The sequence below is a fragment of the Calliopsis andreniformis genome, chromosome 4 (genome assembly GCF_051401765.1).
Source record: "Calliopsis andreniformis isolate RMS-2024a chromosome 4, iyCalAndr_principal, whole genome shotgun sequence".
NCBI classification, from domain to species: Eukaryota; Metazoa; Arthropoda; class Insecta; order Hymenoptera; family Andrenidae; genus Calliopsis; species Calliopsis andreniformis.
Window position 1 is genome coordinate 540,918 of NC_135065.1, and position 13,719 is coordinate 554,636.

Here is a 13,719-nt window from a genome sequence, read left to right on the forward strand (position 1 = left end):
ACAAAGAGTCAAACTGATCCTATACAATACCGAAATAAGAAACAAGTGCGAAGTAGCGAAAATAAATGACCGAGCATCATACCATGCAAACAAACGGGGTGGGGAGCTGTTCTCGGGACAATAAACGATTCGCATTTTTTAAATATCGGAATACGCTCCGTATAGCGGTACGCGTGGCCTAACGGGGATTTCACTGTAAGCGCGCGTGGCAGTCAACGTGTTAAGGTGCGTCAATGTCCATTGACAATTTAGTTAAACGCGATTCTTAAAACTCCTAAAAATCGCCGCGGGTCACGTCTGCACCACAAACTCTACCCCGGTCTCATCGGGTCGACCTTGCGCCCATGCCTCGGCCACTTGCACCCTTACTTCGCTCTCCAAATTGCCTACAGTTCGGCCATCCTGACATTTTAGCCGTCCCGGCTAAACTTAGGTCGATTACGAATCAGTCATCAATTATAGTACGCAAAAAAAATAAACACACTCTTATTCATACACTTATTTACACCACACTTACGTAATCGTATAAATATTAAGTAACATTAATTCGGATCTTTTCAAGTATATTATGCAGATACCCCGGTTGTTTCCCACTAGGTGGAGAGAATTCAATACATCGTAAACAGTTCGCTATATAATCTTTGACCTTCTCGCGTAATTTAGGGAACCAATACACTTTCATGATATTGTCTACTACCTCATCCAAACCAACATGTTCCAGATCGTTGTGACAAGTACGGATTACATTATTTTCCATTGAGTGTAGTACGTAAAATAGCAGTTTCTTCATTTTGTCCTTTCGGTACACTAATCCATTACACAATTCGAAAAACTTCATTTCGGTCTTTTGCAATTTATCGCGTATTTTACGTATCTCGTCATCTTTATCCTGACATATTGACAATGTTTGCTCAAAAGTATTTCCTTCTATTGCTAGTATGCTATGGCATCTACTGAGAGCATCAACATGGCTCATTCTTTTACCTGGTCTATACTGTATCTCAAAATCATAGTCCTGCAAGAACATTGCCCAACGTGAGATTCGGGGGTTTATATTCTGCTTGCTTAACGTTAAACGGAAACTATCGCAATCTGTCATGATTTTTAAAAAAATTCCGCCTAAGTATACATGGAAACGCTTAACTGCATATACCACCGCAAGACATTCTAACTCGAAACTATGATATTTTGATTCGGCGGGTGTTGTCCGTTGACTAAAGTATGATATTGGTCTAAAATTACCATCGCTTTGTTTCTGTAAAAGAATTGCACTGAACCCTGACACGCTCGCATCGCAATGCAATTCTGTTTCTGCCTTCGGAGAATAAATTGTTAGGATCGGTTTAGTGGACAATTGTTTCTTTAAGGTTTCAAATGCCTTACTTTCCTCCTCTCTGAATTTAAATTTCACCTCTTTTTTAATGAGATCATACAATGTTTTTCCAATCATTGAAAATTGCGGGATGAACCGTCTAAAATAACTCGCTAGGGCCACAAACCAAAGGACTTCCTTCGCATTCCGCGGTATCGGGTAATTGATAACTGATGCAATATTATTATCACTTGGTCGTATCCCGTCCACACTAATGTGATATCCCAGATAATCTATCTCGTTTTGTGCAAAGAAACACTAGTCCAATCTAAATGTAAAATGATGCTGACCCGCGGCTCGAAATATTTCCTGCAGAATTTCAAGATGTTCTTTCAGAGTCTCCGTTGCAATAAAAAAATCGTCAAAAAATGGTAACATCTTTCCCGTTCTAATTAAGTTGGAGAAAACTTTACGAATGAATCGGTGAAATACCTTGGGTGCATTCGTTAGCCCAAACGGACAATATAAATATTCGTATTGCCCCAAAGGGGTTACAAAGCCTGTAAACTGAATTGCCTCTCGCGCCATTCGTACATTGTAATACCCATCTTTTAGATCAAGCGTCGTAAAGAATTTTTCCTCTTTTAATTGGTCAATATTATCGTCTATCAGCTGACTCGGGAAGTTATCTTTCACAGTAATTTTATTTAACTCTCTATAATCAATACATAGACGTGTCTCGCCATTCTTCTTACGTACTAAAACTATCGGACTGCCATACGGTGACTCACTCGGACGGATAATCCCTCTCTCTCTAACAGGTAATCCAAAATGGCCTGCAGTTTTTGCTTGTCCGCAAAAGATAATCTCCTCGGTCTAAAACTAACCGGCTGATTATGCTTTAACGCGATCTTCATTTCGAAATCTATTTCCATTGTACTGGTTTCTTTAATTTTTAGGTAATCACACACATACATATTCCTAATTCTTTCTTTCTTCTCCGGCCCGATTTTTGGATTGATCTGTAATTTTTCTTGTTCTGTACTCAAGCCACTAATATATTCTATATTCATAATTTGTTTGATCGCGCAATCTAATTCATCGGTTATCAATTCCGGTGTTTTCCTTGTAATCACTAATTTCCCATCCCACGTAATTTTAATTAATGGATGTGACGAAAAATCCCGTCCGAGTATCGCCATAAATGCCATAGTATTATCTGGTACAATATAAAAATTTAATTTAATTGAGATGCCCTCAATTTCAACATCCTGATAAAATCTACCTTATATCTTTAACGGCGATCCATTAATACCGCAAAATTCTGGCCCGGTCTCACACACCTGTGTTCGCGCGTCCAAAGGAACAAAACAATTTTTAATTAGACTAATCGGGGATCCGGAGTCCAACATTGCGCATAGCGTGTACTTACAATTTTGTCTCTATTATCAGCTATAGCGTAACTTATTGAAACCATGTACGGTGCGTTGAGTGTGGCTGGTTGTACCATATTCGCCGACGTTGCCGCTGAGAGTTCTCTCCTAGTCGTGGTGGTTTCCCTCGCCATGTTGCTCTCGCCTGATTGACTCGCTGTTCGTCGCGGGCACCCCGCTATTCGATGTAGCATCGATCCACACTCGAAACAGCCTCCCTGTTGCCTTTTCGGTTTTTGACAACTTGTCGAAATATGTCCCATTTCGGAACAATTAAAACATCGCACTTCTTTTTTAGGGGGTTTCGCCACTAATGTCCTCTGCTGCTGGATACGGTCAAATTTCGTCTCCTTCTTCTCCTTAAAATCCCGCTTATTCATTCTCTTCGGGTCCAATTTGATATTCTCAAACGACTCTAATAAATCTGCTGTCGTTTTGATCCGCATGATGCGTGCTTGGTTCCGCAGCTGTTGATCAGTCACTCCATCAATGATGTATTCCACCAATTCTCTCTCCGCAATTGGTACTCTATTTCCCAACATTATTTTATCATGGAAATAGTCCGTAAAAAGTTTGCCAGAGTTCCACACTCTATTTTCAAACTGCCTACGAAGCGACAGTCTGCTTGGTCGATGGTCAAACATGATCTTCATTTCCCTCAATAAATCGTCTATTCGGAGGGTGATATGCTCCGACTTCGAATGAAACCAACTCGCGGCTCGCGCTTTCAATTTTGAACTTATTAACACCCGCGTGGTATTCTCATCCAAATGATACGTTGTACGAAAAAGGTTCACTTGCTGTTCCCATTTCCAGAACGTATTGTCGCGACCATCAAAATCGGATAATAAATCACCGATCGCTCGAATACTCATCGTCGGGGATAGTCCAGTTGGTCCTCTGACTCGCTCCGCATCTCCTGGAATGTCTGGACTAGCTGAAAAACTTCTCGTCCGCATCTGCTCATTCCTCATGATTTCCCTTTGCATCACCATGTTTTTCCTCCTCAGTAGGTCCAATTCTCTCTGCATCTGTTCATTGAGCATGGTGTCCCATCTCGCCTTGTCTCTACGGATACGTTGTTCTGATTCCCTCCTCTGCGTTTCTTCACCATACGCAGCTTGACCTGCTTCCGTTATCCGCGGGTCGTCCAAGTGACTGGTTCGCGCAGCTTCTCTGGCTACCCTTCCTTCTTCGGTGATATTTTCCCAAATATTTTCGTCGAACTGCTCCAAACGATTTATTAATTCAGCCTTAGTTCCTGCTGAAGATAAGTCTCGAGCCCTTAAAAACTCCTTCAATTCGGCCACGGTATAAGCCATTGTGGTGGCCATGTTGCAAAAAGACAGAGAAAGAAAAAAAATTTTCCTCTTTTTTTTTTTTCTTTTCCCCACCAACGTGTTAAGATTCCAAGTTCGATTCAGTTCGTGCCAATTACACGTCGTCCTCTTCCTCTTACACAATTCACGTTGGTCACAATATCCAAAAACAACAAACCACAAAGCAGCTTCACCACAACGGTTTCAACACTGTACACCGTTTGCCCGTCACTATTCACGAATTTCTTTTTTTTTCCTTTTGTTTAAGATTCCACTAACACGTCCGTTCGTTTTCCGTTTTCAATCCCACTTCTGAATTTGTAGGAAGGACGAGCGGGGTTTTATTAGAAAAATGAACGGTTATCAGATAACAATAACAGTTTATTCAGAGTTCGTGATTCCGATCGAACTGCGATCGACCTGTCACTCGTGGACTTTGACCAGCACGCGGATCGTGCACGTTGCTATTCACTTGATTCTCTCAAACAGACTCTCCGCTGGCACGCTGCCTCTCTTAAGTCTATTCCTAAGTGGTTGTTTTCCCCACTACATCCGATCAGCGGAATATTTGGGAAAAATCACCCGCTTTCAGAAGTCAGCGGAGTAAGGGAACGTGGAGACCGTGGGGTGCACTCGCCCGAGCTCTCGGCCGCTGCCTGGGTTTTCCCCATCTGGCCTGCAGGATGGAGTTTTAAGGTGCGTCAATGTCCATTGACAATTTAGTTAAACGCGATTCTTAAAACTCCTAAAAATCGCCACGGGTCACGTCTGCACCATAAACTCTACCCCGGTCTCATCAGGTCGACCTTGCGCCCATGCCTCGGCCACTTGCACCCTTACTTCACTCTCCAAATTGCCTACACTTGTTACAAAGTTTATTTTTCCCGATTTTTACCACTGCATTTACGTTTGAATTTATATCTCCAAAGCAATTAAAGATACAAAATTCGTCTCGTTCGAAAGAATCAAAACAGCTAGACGCACATTTTGATAAGACAAAGTTGAACTTTAAACAAATATGATGTTACAATGTGCATACAGCGGTTACAAACGACACGTGTTCCGATTCTTTCTGGAACACGAAACGATGCGCCGGCCGACTGGATTTCGATTTTCGATAAAAGAAGAACGTCGTGACAATGACGCGACGTGTGAAGACGAATGCCGAGAGAAGACGTTCCCATCGAGCGTGAGATACGTGAATAACCGTATTGTCTAACTACTTTTTGTAGTTATGAATATTCGAAATTCGAATATAAGAATATGAGTGTCACCAATACGAAATTTACGTGTGTTTTTATGTGTGATTCTTCCGAAATATTCGAGTAAACTTCCTATAATTTTCTTCTACACTTCTAGTGCGTGTGGATTGGACAGAAAACGAGTGGGAAGATGAACAAATTAATCCTTTCTATTCCAAAATCTCATAGGGAATGTTTCGATTTGCCTTATGGATTGTTGGGAGTAGGCAGGTTTATTATTATTCAACAATGCTCTTCAATTTTCTACAAAGCGTGTCGCAAAATCATCTAGCCGATACAAGTATCGTCAAATTTTGCTGTCTCTCTATGAGGTAAGTCATTCGTTATTTCAATGGCAATGATCACCACTACAATTCGATCAGCTGTCATTCACCACGTACCCGATGCGATCAATATTGTAGGACAGTTTGCCTGATCACAGGCAGATTTTACCACATTCTTAATTGCTTATAAATAATTAACCAAGCCCTAAACACCAACTCGTCATTTTTGATTTTCATCTTATTTTGACCTCTAGAATCGCATCTTCAATTTCTCCCACCTGTAGCCGAACACTCTGTATACGACCTGCACGTAAACATTGAACTGTAGAACATCACAGATTAACAATATTTAAAATATATTTTCATGAATATCTCGGAAATTAAAGTCGAGTGGCGGCAATATGTACAGGAAAAAGTTACTCAAAATGATGTCCTTGACAATACATTTCAGAGTTATTAAAATCGGTGAATTTGCTCCTAATATAAATAATTACTACCGAAACCTAAACGTAAACCTAAACTGCCCCTGCCCTTGCCCCTAAACATTGCACATGGTCTACAATATATTTTAATATCATCAAAATCTCTAATATTGAAATACAAAAGTGATCGAGATGGCGAGGAATGAGCCACCTAAAACGTTCAACGCGTTTAACTCAAAACTATTTTTTCGAAATTGGCTTACAGTATACTTTTAAAACATGTATCTGCATAAATATTTTCCTCATAAATTGATTGACCATTTATAACTAAATTTTACTTTTACATCAAAGTATAACCGTTTCTTCAATTTTGCATTATTTTCTTTAAAATTAGTTTTAACCAATACGTATGTTAGAATCGCTTATAATAAGGGATCTAACTAGGTTCCGGATAAGGTGAGATTGAGGGTTTTGAAAGAAACGAACACACGTAATCAAATTTGAGTCGGCCCTGACAAGGACTTATTTACAACTTTTATTTCGTACTTTTTTTTTTGTTACGTCGGGGCGGGGTGGGCTCCTCGTCCGTGGCAGGCTGCGGTGGCTGTCGGTGGAGGGGACCCTGGTCCTGTAGAAGCCGGTCAGCGACGCTGGCGTCTGGAAAAGAAAATAGCGGCGGAACCGCGGCGGTAAGCGAGAGTGTAAATCAAGCTGTACCGAAGATTCCCGACTCCAGGCTGTGACAACAAGCCTATGTGGAGGGGATAGCGATACCTTGCCTGTAACGCGAAGGTAATGCAGTGAACTTGTATAATCGACTTTCCTTTACAATTAAAGGTATCGTCGACAGGCGAATGCACAGAGAAGAGGTTTCCTCTACATCTTATGCACTTTATAAAAAGGTTTGCTTCGTGTGAATCACTGCGGGAGCAGAGATTCGCGAGCTGTGAGATGCACTATCTCTAGCTGGTGCTAGGCTCAGAGGCTGGTGACGGCCAGAGGCTCCACGACGCCGTTCACCGCACCGTGTGCATCTATTCGTCAAACGAGGGTTGCTACTAAACGGGTAGTAAAGCGCGAGTAACGTAGAGGTGATAAGCACTTACGTTTACTCTGTCTGGATGTATCCGTCAACCAATGCTCCTGAGTAGTGGGCTCGATGTTCTTCTGACGAAAAGCAACCTCAGAGAATCGTGAAAATCACCGATTCCAAGAGTGCAATCAATCGCCAAAGAAATCTCTTTTTTACAAGCTGATTCGTCTGTCACACGTATAATACGTGTTAGCCGAACAGACGAATAGATCAAACCGCAAGAAAAAATCGTTCAGTCAGTGAGGATTCTGCTCTTCGAGTACTTCGAGCTTGTTGGAGAAACCAAGAAGCTCTATTCGAAGTAGTCTCGAAATGCCGCTACGCGGCGCTCGCTTATCATACTTTATCTTTTTCCAATATTCGACAACTTTCTCTCTCTCTCTTTCAGGCTCGACGTTCCCACTCGACGTCGGGCCTGAAATTCGAACAGCTGACACAGGTCGTTCACCTGTTCGAATTCAACTGTAATTATCTAAAAACGAGTCCTTCAAATTCACCGTGTTTGTTATGAATGACACTGAGTCTACAACCAAAGGCGACCTTCGGTTGGTCACGTAGATCAACATACAACGGTTTTCGCGAACGAGATAAAGTTCTCGTTATATTATCGCTTTTTAAACAGTAAGATTTCTGAAGCACCTATGTTCATCCTATTATTTAAAGCCTCGTCAGTATTTCATTTCTTTTATATGTGATGAATTATATGACAAAGTGACTCAGGAAGTCCTTGAATTGCTGAAGTCTTTTGAAAAACTGGCATTTACTAGTGACATCTGGTCCAATTCTTGTTCTGGGGTTTCGCTACTAAGGCTAACTTGGCGTGGGATTACAGAACAATTCGAAAAAAAATGATAGTGTTAAAGGTAGATGTGTTCAATGGGAGCTGCTATACCGGAGAAAGTATTGCCCATAAACTTGAAGGAATATTGTCGTTATGGGAAATCCTCTAAGGAAAAGGTGAAATATGTAGTTCGGGATGCAGGCACAAACATGAAAAAAGGTGTTTCCTTATTAAACGTTTAACACATCGACTGTGCGTCACACAAGATTCAAAACGTGTTAAAAGAAAAGCTGAAAGCTTAAGAAACTGTCGCGGTTGCAATAAATAAATGCAAAAAGATGGGAACACATTTTCACTATTCGAATACTGCTCAAGACGAGCTCAGAACTTTACAGAAGAGACTTAATCAAACACCCCTTAAGATTATACAAGAGCCACCTTTTATATGTTAGAACGAATTTTGCAGCTTAAAGAACCTCTGTCTTTACGCGCCCACAAATAATGAAACTTCCCAATTGATTTCCGAAGAATGGATGATCATTGAAACACTTATCGGTTTACTAAGTAGGAGTGTTTGAAGAAATAACCAAAGAATTAAGTGCGGCCAATGTTTCTACATCGTCAGTGATTCCCTTAATCGCCACTTTGGAAACCGTTCTTAATGATCTTGATTTATCTGATGAACACATTGGTGACACAACAGCCGTGTTGAAAGAGGAACTCATTAGAAAATTTTCAGTTTTAGAAAATGAAATATTGTTTGTCACGGCAACCTTCGTTGATCAAATTTCTTAAAAGTACGTCGACTAAAGTGCGTATCACAGCATATTATGGATTTGCTTGAAGACAGTCAGACAGACACACCTTCAAGCTCACGTTGTCCGAATGCGAAGCGTGTTAGATTGAATGCAAATAATAATAGAGATTCCGTAAACAAAAGTGTATCTTTGATGGACAAGATGACTTTACTAATGGATTCGAGTGACAGTGAAGGAGAAGATGAAATTCCACTCAATAGTTACAGTTACCAAAATCCTGCTCATCTCTTAATCCGAAAAACTATTACAGAATATTTAGCGGAAAAACGCGTGGCAAATATCGTTGACCCTCTAACATGGTGGAAGATGAACAAACAGAAGTACGGGCTTCTTTTTCCTATAGCGAGGCATGATTTAGTCACACCATCAACGAGTGTCCCGAGCGAGCAAATGTTTAGTAGTGCTAAGCTTATTTATACACCGCATCGAAATAGACTTGAAGGAGAAAAGACTTCAAAGCTTTTATTTTTGAAGCTTAAGAATGTACGATCAAATATGTCAGAGCAGCAACATTACGAACAAAATTAGGCAAAAACAGGGGTTTACAACTAGATTTAACGAAATTCTGCTGATATTTAGTAATACGAGTGTTATAAAGTAGAGCAAAAATCTACCATTGACAGCTATAGAAATTTAAGCATTTTTATGTAATTTAGAGAGTGTTTTGAACGAAATCGCGAGTTGACTGCGCTGCGTTGTACTTTTTTCTATCGAATGAACCCTTTCCCAGTTCATAATGTTCTCATATAAGGACGAAAAGTGTCAGGCCGTAAAACCATACCACAGTACTGCTTTTGGCTGGGTTATCCATAAAACAAAGCAAAAAATGTGACAAATTTAGTTAGGCTTTTGCGAACCAAGTGGCGTCTAATTTGAAAGACTGCCGATGTGTTATCAGAATCTGTGATACCCAAATTGGGGAAGCGAGTTATTGAAAATTTCCTCCTCCACTGCACTCACCACCTTAGGAGTTGCATGTACATGAGCTCGTCGCTTCGGGCCAGTTCGGACAGATTCGGAAAGGCAAAAGAGAACGCGAATATAAAGTAAACCTTACTCTCTCGCTCTTGAAATACTATCCAAGTTGCCGACAGACGGCACAAATCGCGCATGATATTTCTATTTGCCCAGACATATTTAACTCTTTGCGATCGGCAAATTTCTCTGATGGGAGTATCAAATAGTCGGAGTCAATGTAGCTACATAAAACGAAGACATTTTTCATCCAAGATTTTATTAGAAATCGTTTTCGCTACGCTTAAATTTTTATCACAGATTTTATGACTGTATAACTGTATTTTATAACTGTAATTTTCTGGTTTCTATAAGTACAGGCTGTCAGAAAACTTAAACTGAGTTCAAAATTGATTAGAACTTCAATATTATTTTTCAATAGAACAGCTGAGTTCTTTTCACATTTTTTACAATACACAGAAAAAAATTTTACTTTGGAAAAACTGGTCAAGATTACTTTTGCGATCTACTTTTTAAACAGATCTCCATCGATCTACAGGTGTATAATAATACTATGAAAGTTATGACATATAAGTACATATAGTTCTTACGTATCAAAGATGGATTGTATTTTTATTAACTACTTTAGAACTTTTAGTGACTCGGCCTAGTTGCCGGTGGAAACAATGCCCTTCGACATTTGTGAGCTGACCAAAATACGAAATAAGGAGGACAATACTAGATACAGATGAGTTGTATCGCCACGACAAGAGTTACTGAATAATATAAAAAAGGTACGTAGATGCTGTAGATGCGTGGCACGAGTGCCAGTCACAAAGCCGAACTCTCCCCGGGGCAAGAGAGGCTTTTAGAGCGCACCATCGGGAATCTAACGCGTTACTAATATCTCTATTAACTAATCTTATTAATATCTATTACTCATTACTAATATCTATTACGCTCAAGCTAGCATGGTTATCTCGGTGGCCTAGATGCGAGCATTGGCAGGAAACAGGTTGCGAGACAATAACGGAGCCATCAACACGGCCTCTTGTGGCGGATCTTCGCAATTGGGGAGCGGCCAGGGTACCCACCGCTCCAGAGTCACTCCACCCGGCGATTGGGAAGCTGTCGTGGCCCATCGAGCCAACTCAGGGAGGACACACGATGGGAGGGCTGCACCACGGTTATATGAGGACGCGCCGATGGATGAGAACCAGCGACGCGCGCGAGGTTGCCCACCTCGCCCCGCGTTCCGGGGAGAAGTTCTTACCGGAGAGGCGCAGGGACATTGCTACGGGAGCCATCTCGTGGGCAGATGATGGCAGCGGATCCCGGAAGTACAGCGTCTAATACTGCGTCTTGGATTCTCGCCGCAAGAAGAGTTCCAGGGGAACTCAAGGAGTCCCTACCCATCAACGATTGTTATTCAAACGGCGCCAATAATTATTGGTCGCGAGGTCGCGTGACACGAGCGAACGCAGCAATCCTGCCGCACGCAGCGATCTCGGCCTTCTTATTGTACGTGACGCCGACTGGGTCGTAGGTAGTCTTCCTACGTAGTCTTCCCCAATTTTTTTCCCGGTTGACTCGGAATAGCTCGGTTTGAACGCGAAATTTCGATAGGGCCGACTCCTGGTGGTCGTGTAGACCGTGCGACAGGAAGAAAGCCTTCGCGTACGGGTTTTTCGAAATCTGCGGGCTCGACCGAACAGTAAGCCCGCGGCTTAGCGGCGTAATAGCGAACGGTTGTTGTTCATTGTGTCATTTAATAAATATCACTACATTCAAACGATTCAGTGCTATATTGAATCACTGAAATTATCTCAACAATCGGAAACATCGCGCGTGGCTCGTGCCTCTTGCAGGGATTTGACCAGTTGAATATGGCGTTTCAAGAGTGAGAGAGTAAGACTCATATTCGCACTCTCTCTACTTTCCGCAAATGTCCGAAGTCGGTCGCGAAGCGTCGAGTTCACGTACACATAGCTCGTATAGTAGTCTGTGCAGTAGAGGGAAAAATTTTTTAAGCTGCATCCCGAATTCAAAATCATAGAATGGCTCCATCTTGCATTCATCAGGCAGCCACGTGTCTGTGGGTAATACTATTCCTGTAACGAAAGTTGTAATAGCAGATACCGATCTGGTAATCTCGAAAAGTCACGTGACTACCGTACTCCCTTAATATTCCTCTACTGAACTTTAATTATTAATTGGTTGTTAAAAGATCATTATATTACTTTAAAAGATTTATAGATGTTACAAAAAGCAGAGAAATAACATAGTAACTTTGTTTTGGTAATTTTTTTACTAAACGAAGTTTAAGAGAGAAATGACGTTTTTGTTTGTTTAAAGTTAAATTATGTTCTTTGTTTTTTTTTTTAATCTTAAAGTAAAAAAAGTTTAGTTTAAAAATATAGTTTTTGTATAATGAACAATTATTGATATTTTTAGTTTCATAAAAGAAGATGATTATTTTGAATTCGAAACAAAAGTACCTCGATTTATGTAAAGATAAGACTGCTAAAAATTTAAGAGAAGAATACGTTTTTGTTTGTTTGCATATACACACTAATAATTGTTGCATATACACACTAATTTCTAATGTTAAATTCATTCTTTATTATAAAACTAAGTCTAACGCTTTATTAACTAATATTATAGAATGTAGGTAAGGTAATACTAATTAAAGTAAAGGTTAATTATTACAGATATGATTACAAGGCCAGGTTGAGTTACAAAGAAAAAGTTTTCTAATAAAAATGATAAGAAACTGATATTTTATTGTTTTATTTACCAAATATTATTTATTTTATTTGACGTTCATATTCGCAAAATATTCGCATGAATTTTTGTGAATGCGAATGCGAATGCCAGTGTTAAGAAACGAGTCGGAGAAACGAATGCGAACGCGAATATGAATATTCGTTACATCACTAACGAAGATACATTGGGATCCTGCAGAAAACTTGCGAGGACTCAATGAGGGAGACAGCCCTGCCGAGGACACCTAGAAATCTAGGAAATGTCTGCCGGACGCCTGAATTCAAGGTCATGAAGAAGGAGGCTAACCCAATACGTAGGCTCAGACAAAGAACCTACGTAAAGGACCCGGCTATACTGGCAGCACGTGAGAGGTAAAGTACCAGGAGATTTGTAAGACCCTGAGCCAAGCGCTTGCCTAGGCCAGGACGGAGGAATGGCAGAAGTTCTGTGAGGACCTGAACATAGATCCCTTGGGGAAAACCCTATAGAGCAGTGACGAAACGTCTCAGGACCAATGGCGCCTCCTCCGTGCCTGTCCACGGCAACGACTATAAGGGTTATACGAGAATTAATCCCAAAACCGGATGGAACACAGACTGGGGACCCCATAAGGGGTATTGAATATCCGAACAAACTGATTACGGAGAAACCAGAATGGGTGGTAACGCCAGAGGAACTGCAAGAAGCAGTGAAGAAGATTAATACAGCTAGGCTCCCAGGTGAGATAGCATACTATCGGGAGATAGAAGGAAATCGGGAATTACTACACGTCAAAGATGTTAGCGCTGGTTAACAGCGTGTTCGAGGCGGACGTATTTCCGAAACTCTCGAGAACCAGCCAGGTTACGCTAATAGCGAAACCTGGGAAAGAACATAGAGCGCACCAGGAGCATACCGCCCAGTATGTATAACGGACTCTGGAGCTAAGCTCATCAAGAGTATAATACAGACGAGACTAATGAACATACTGGAAGACACAATAATACCCAATCAGTATGGGTTCAGGAAAGGTCGAAGCACGGTCCAGGCCCTGGAGACTGTGCGACGTAATGCGAAGGAGGCGACGTTAGAACACAAATTCTCTGCGCTCGTCACTTATGACATCAAGAATGTCTTTAACACCCTCAGGTGAGAAGACATCTTCCGAGAGCTAAGAGATAGAGAGGTCCCAAGGTTTCGTAGGAGACTTCTTTACTCCTGTTTTAAGGGCAGAAGGGCGGTCTTCATAGTTGAGAGTCACTGACGAGTCGTGAGAGTGTTCATGGGGGTGCCAAAAAGGTCCATCATAGGGCCATT

At 41.1% G+C, this 13,719-nt stretch overlaps 2 protein-coding genes across 2 annotated transcripts; one reads left to right on the forward strand and one right to left on the reverse strand.

Annotated features, from left to right (window-relative positions):
* Positions 1-532: 532 nt before the first annotated feature.
* Positions 533-4,079, reverse strand: LOC143178263 (uncharacterized). Its single transcript, XM_076376797.1, has 5 exons — positions 2,820-4,079; positions 2,656-2,754; positions 2,104-2,583; positions 1,632-2,062; positions 533-1,583 (listed from the first exon to the last, which is right to left on the reverse strand). The coding sequence occupies exons 1-5, from the start codon at positions 4,077-4,079 to the stop codon at positions 533-535; spliced, it is 3,321 nt and encodes a 1,106-aa protein (XP_076232912.1).
* Positions 4,080-8,223: 4,144 nt separating this feature from the next.
* Positions 8,224-9,688, forward strand: LOC143178268 (uncharacterized). Its single transcript, XM_076376806.1, has 7 exons — positions 8,224-8,318; positions 8,352-8,449; positions 8,511-8,653; positions 8,710-9,186; positions 9,232-9,243; positions 9,464-9,531; positions 9,628-9,688. Exons 1-7 carry the CDS (start codon positions 8,224-8,226, stop codon positions 9,686-9,688), a joined length of 954 nt encoding a protein of 317 aa, XP_076232921.1.
* Positions 9,689-13,719: the final 4,031 nt, after the last annotated feature.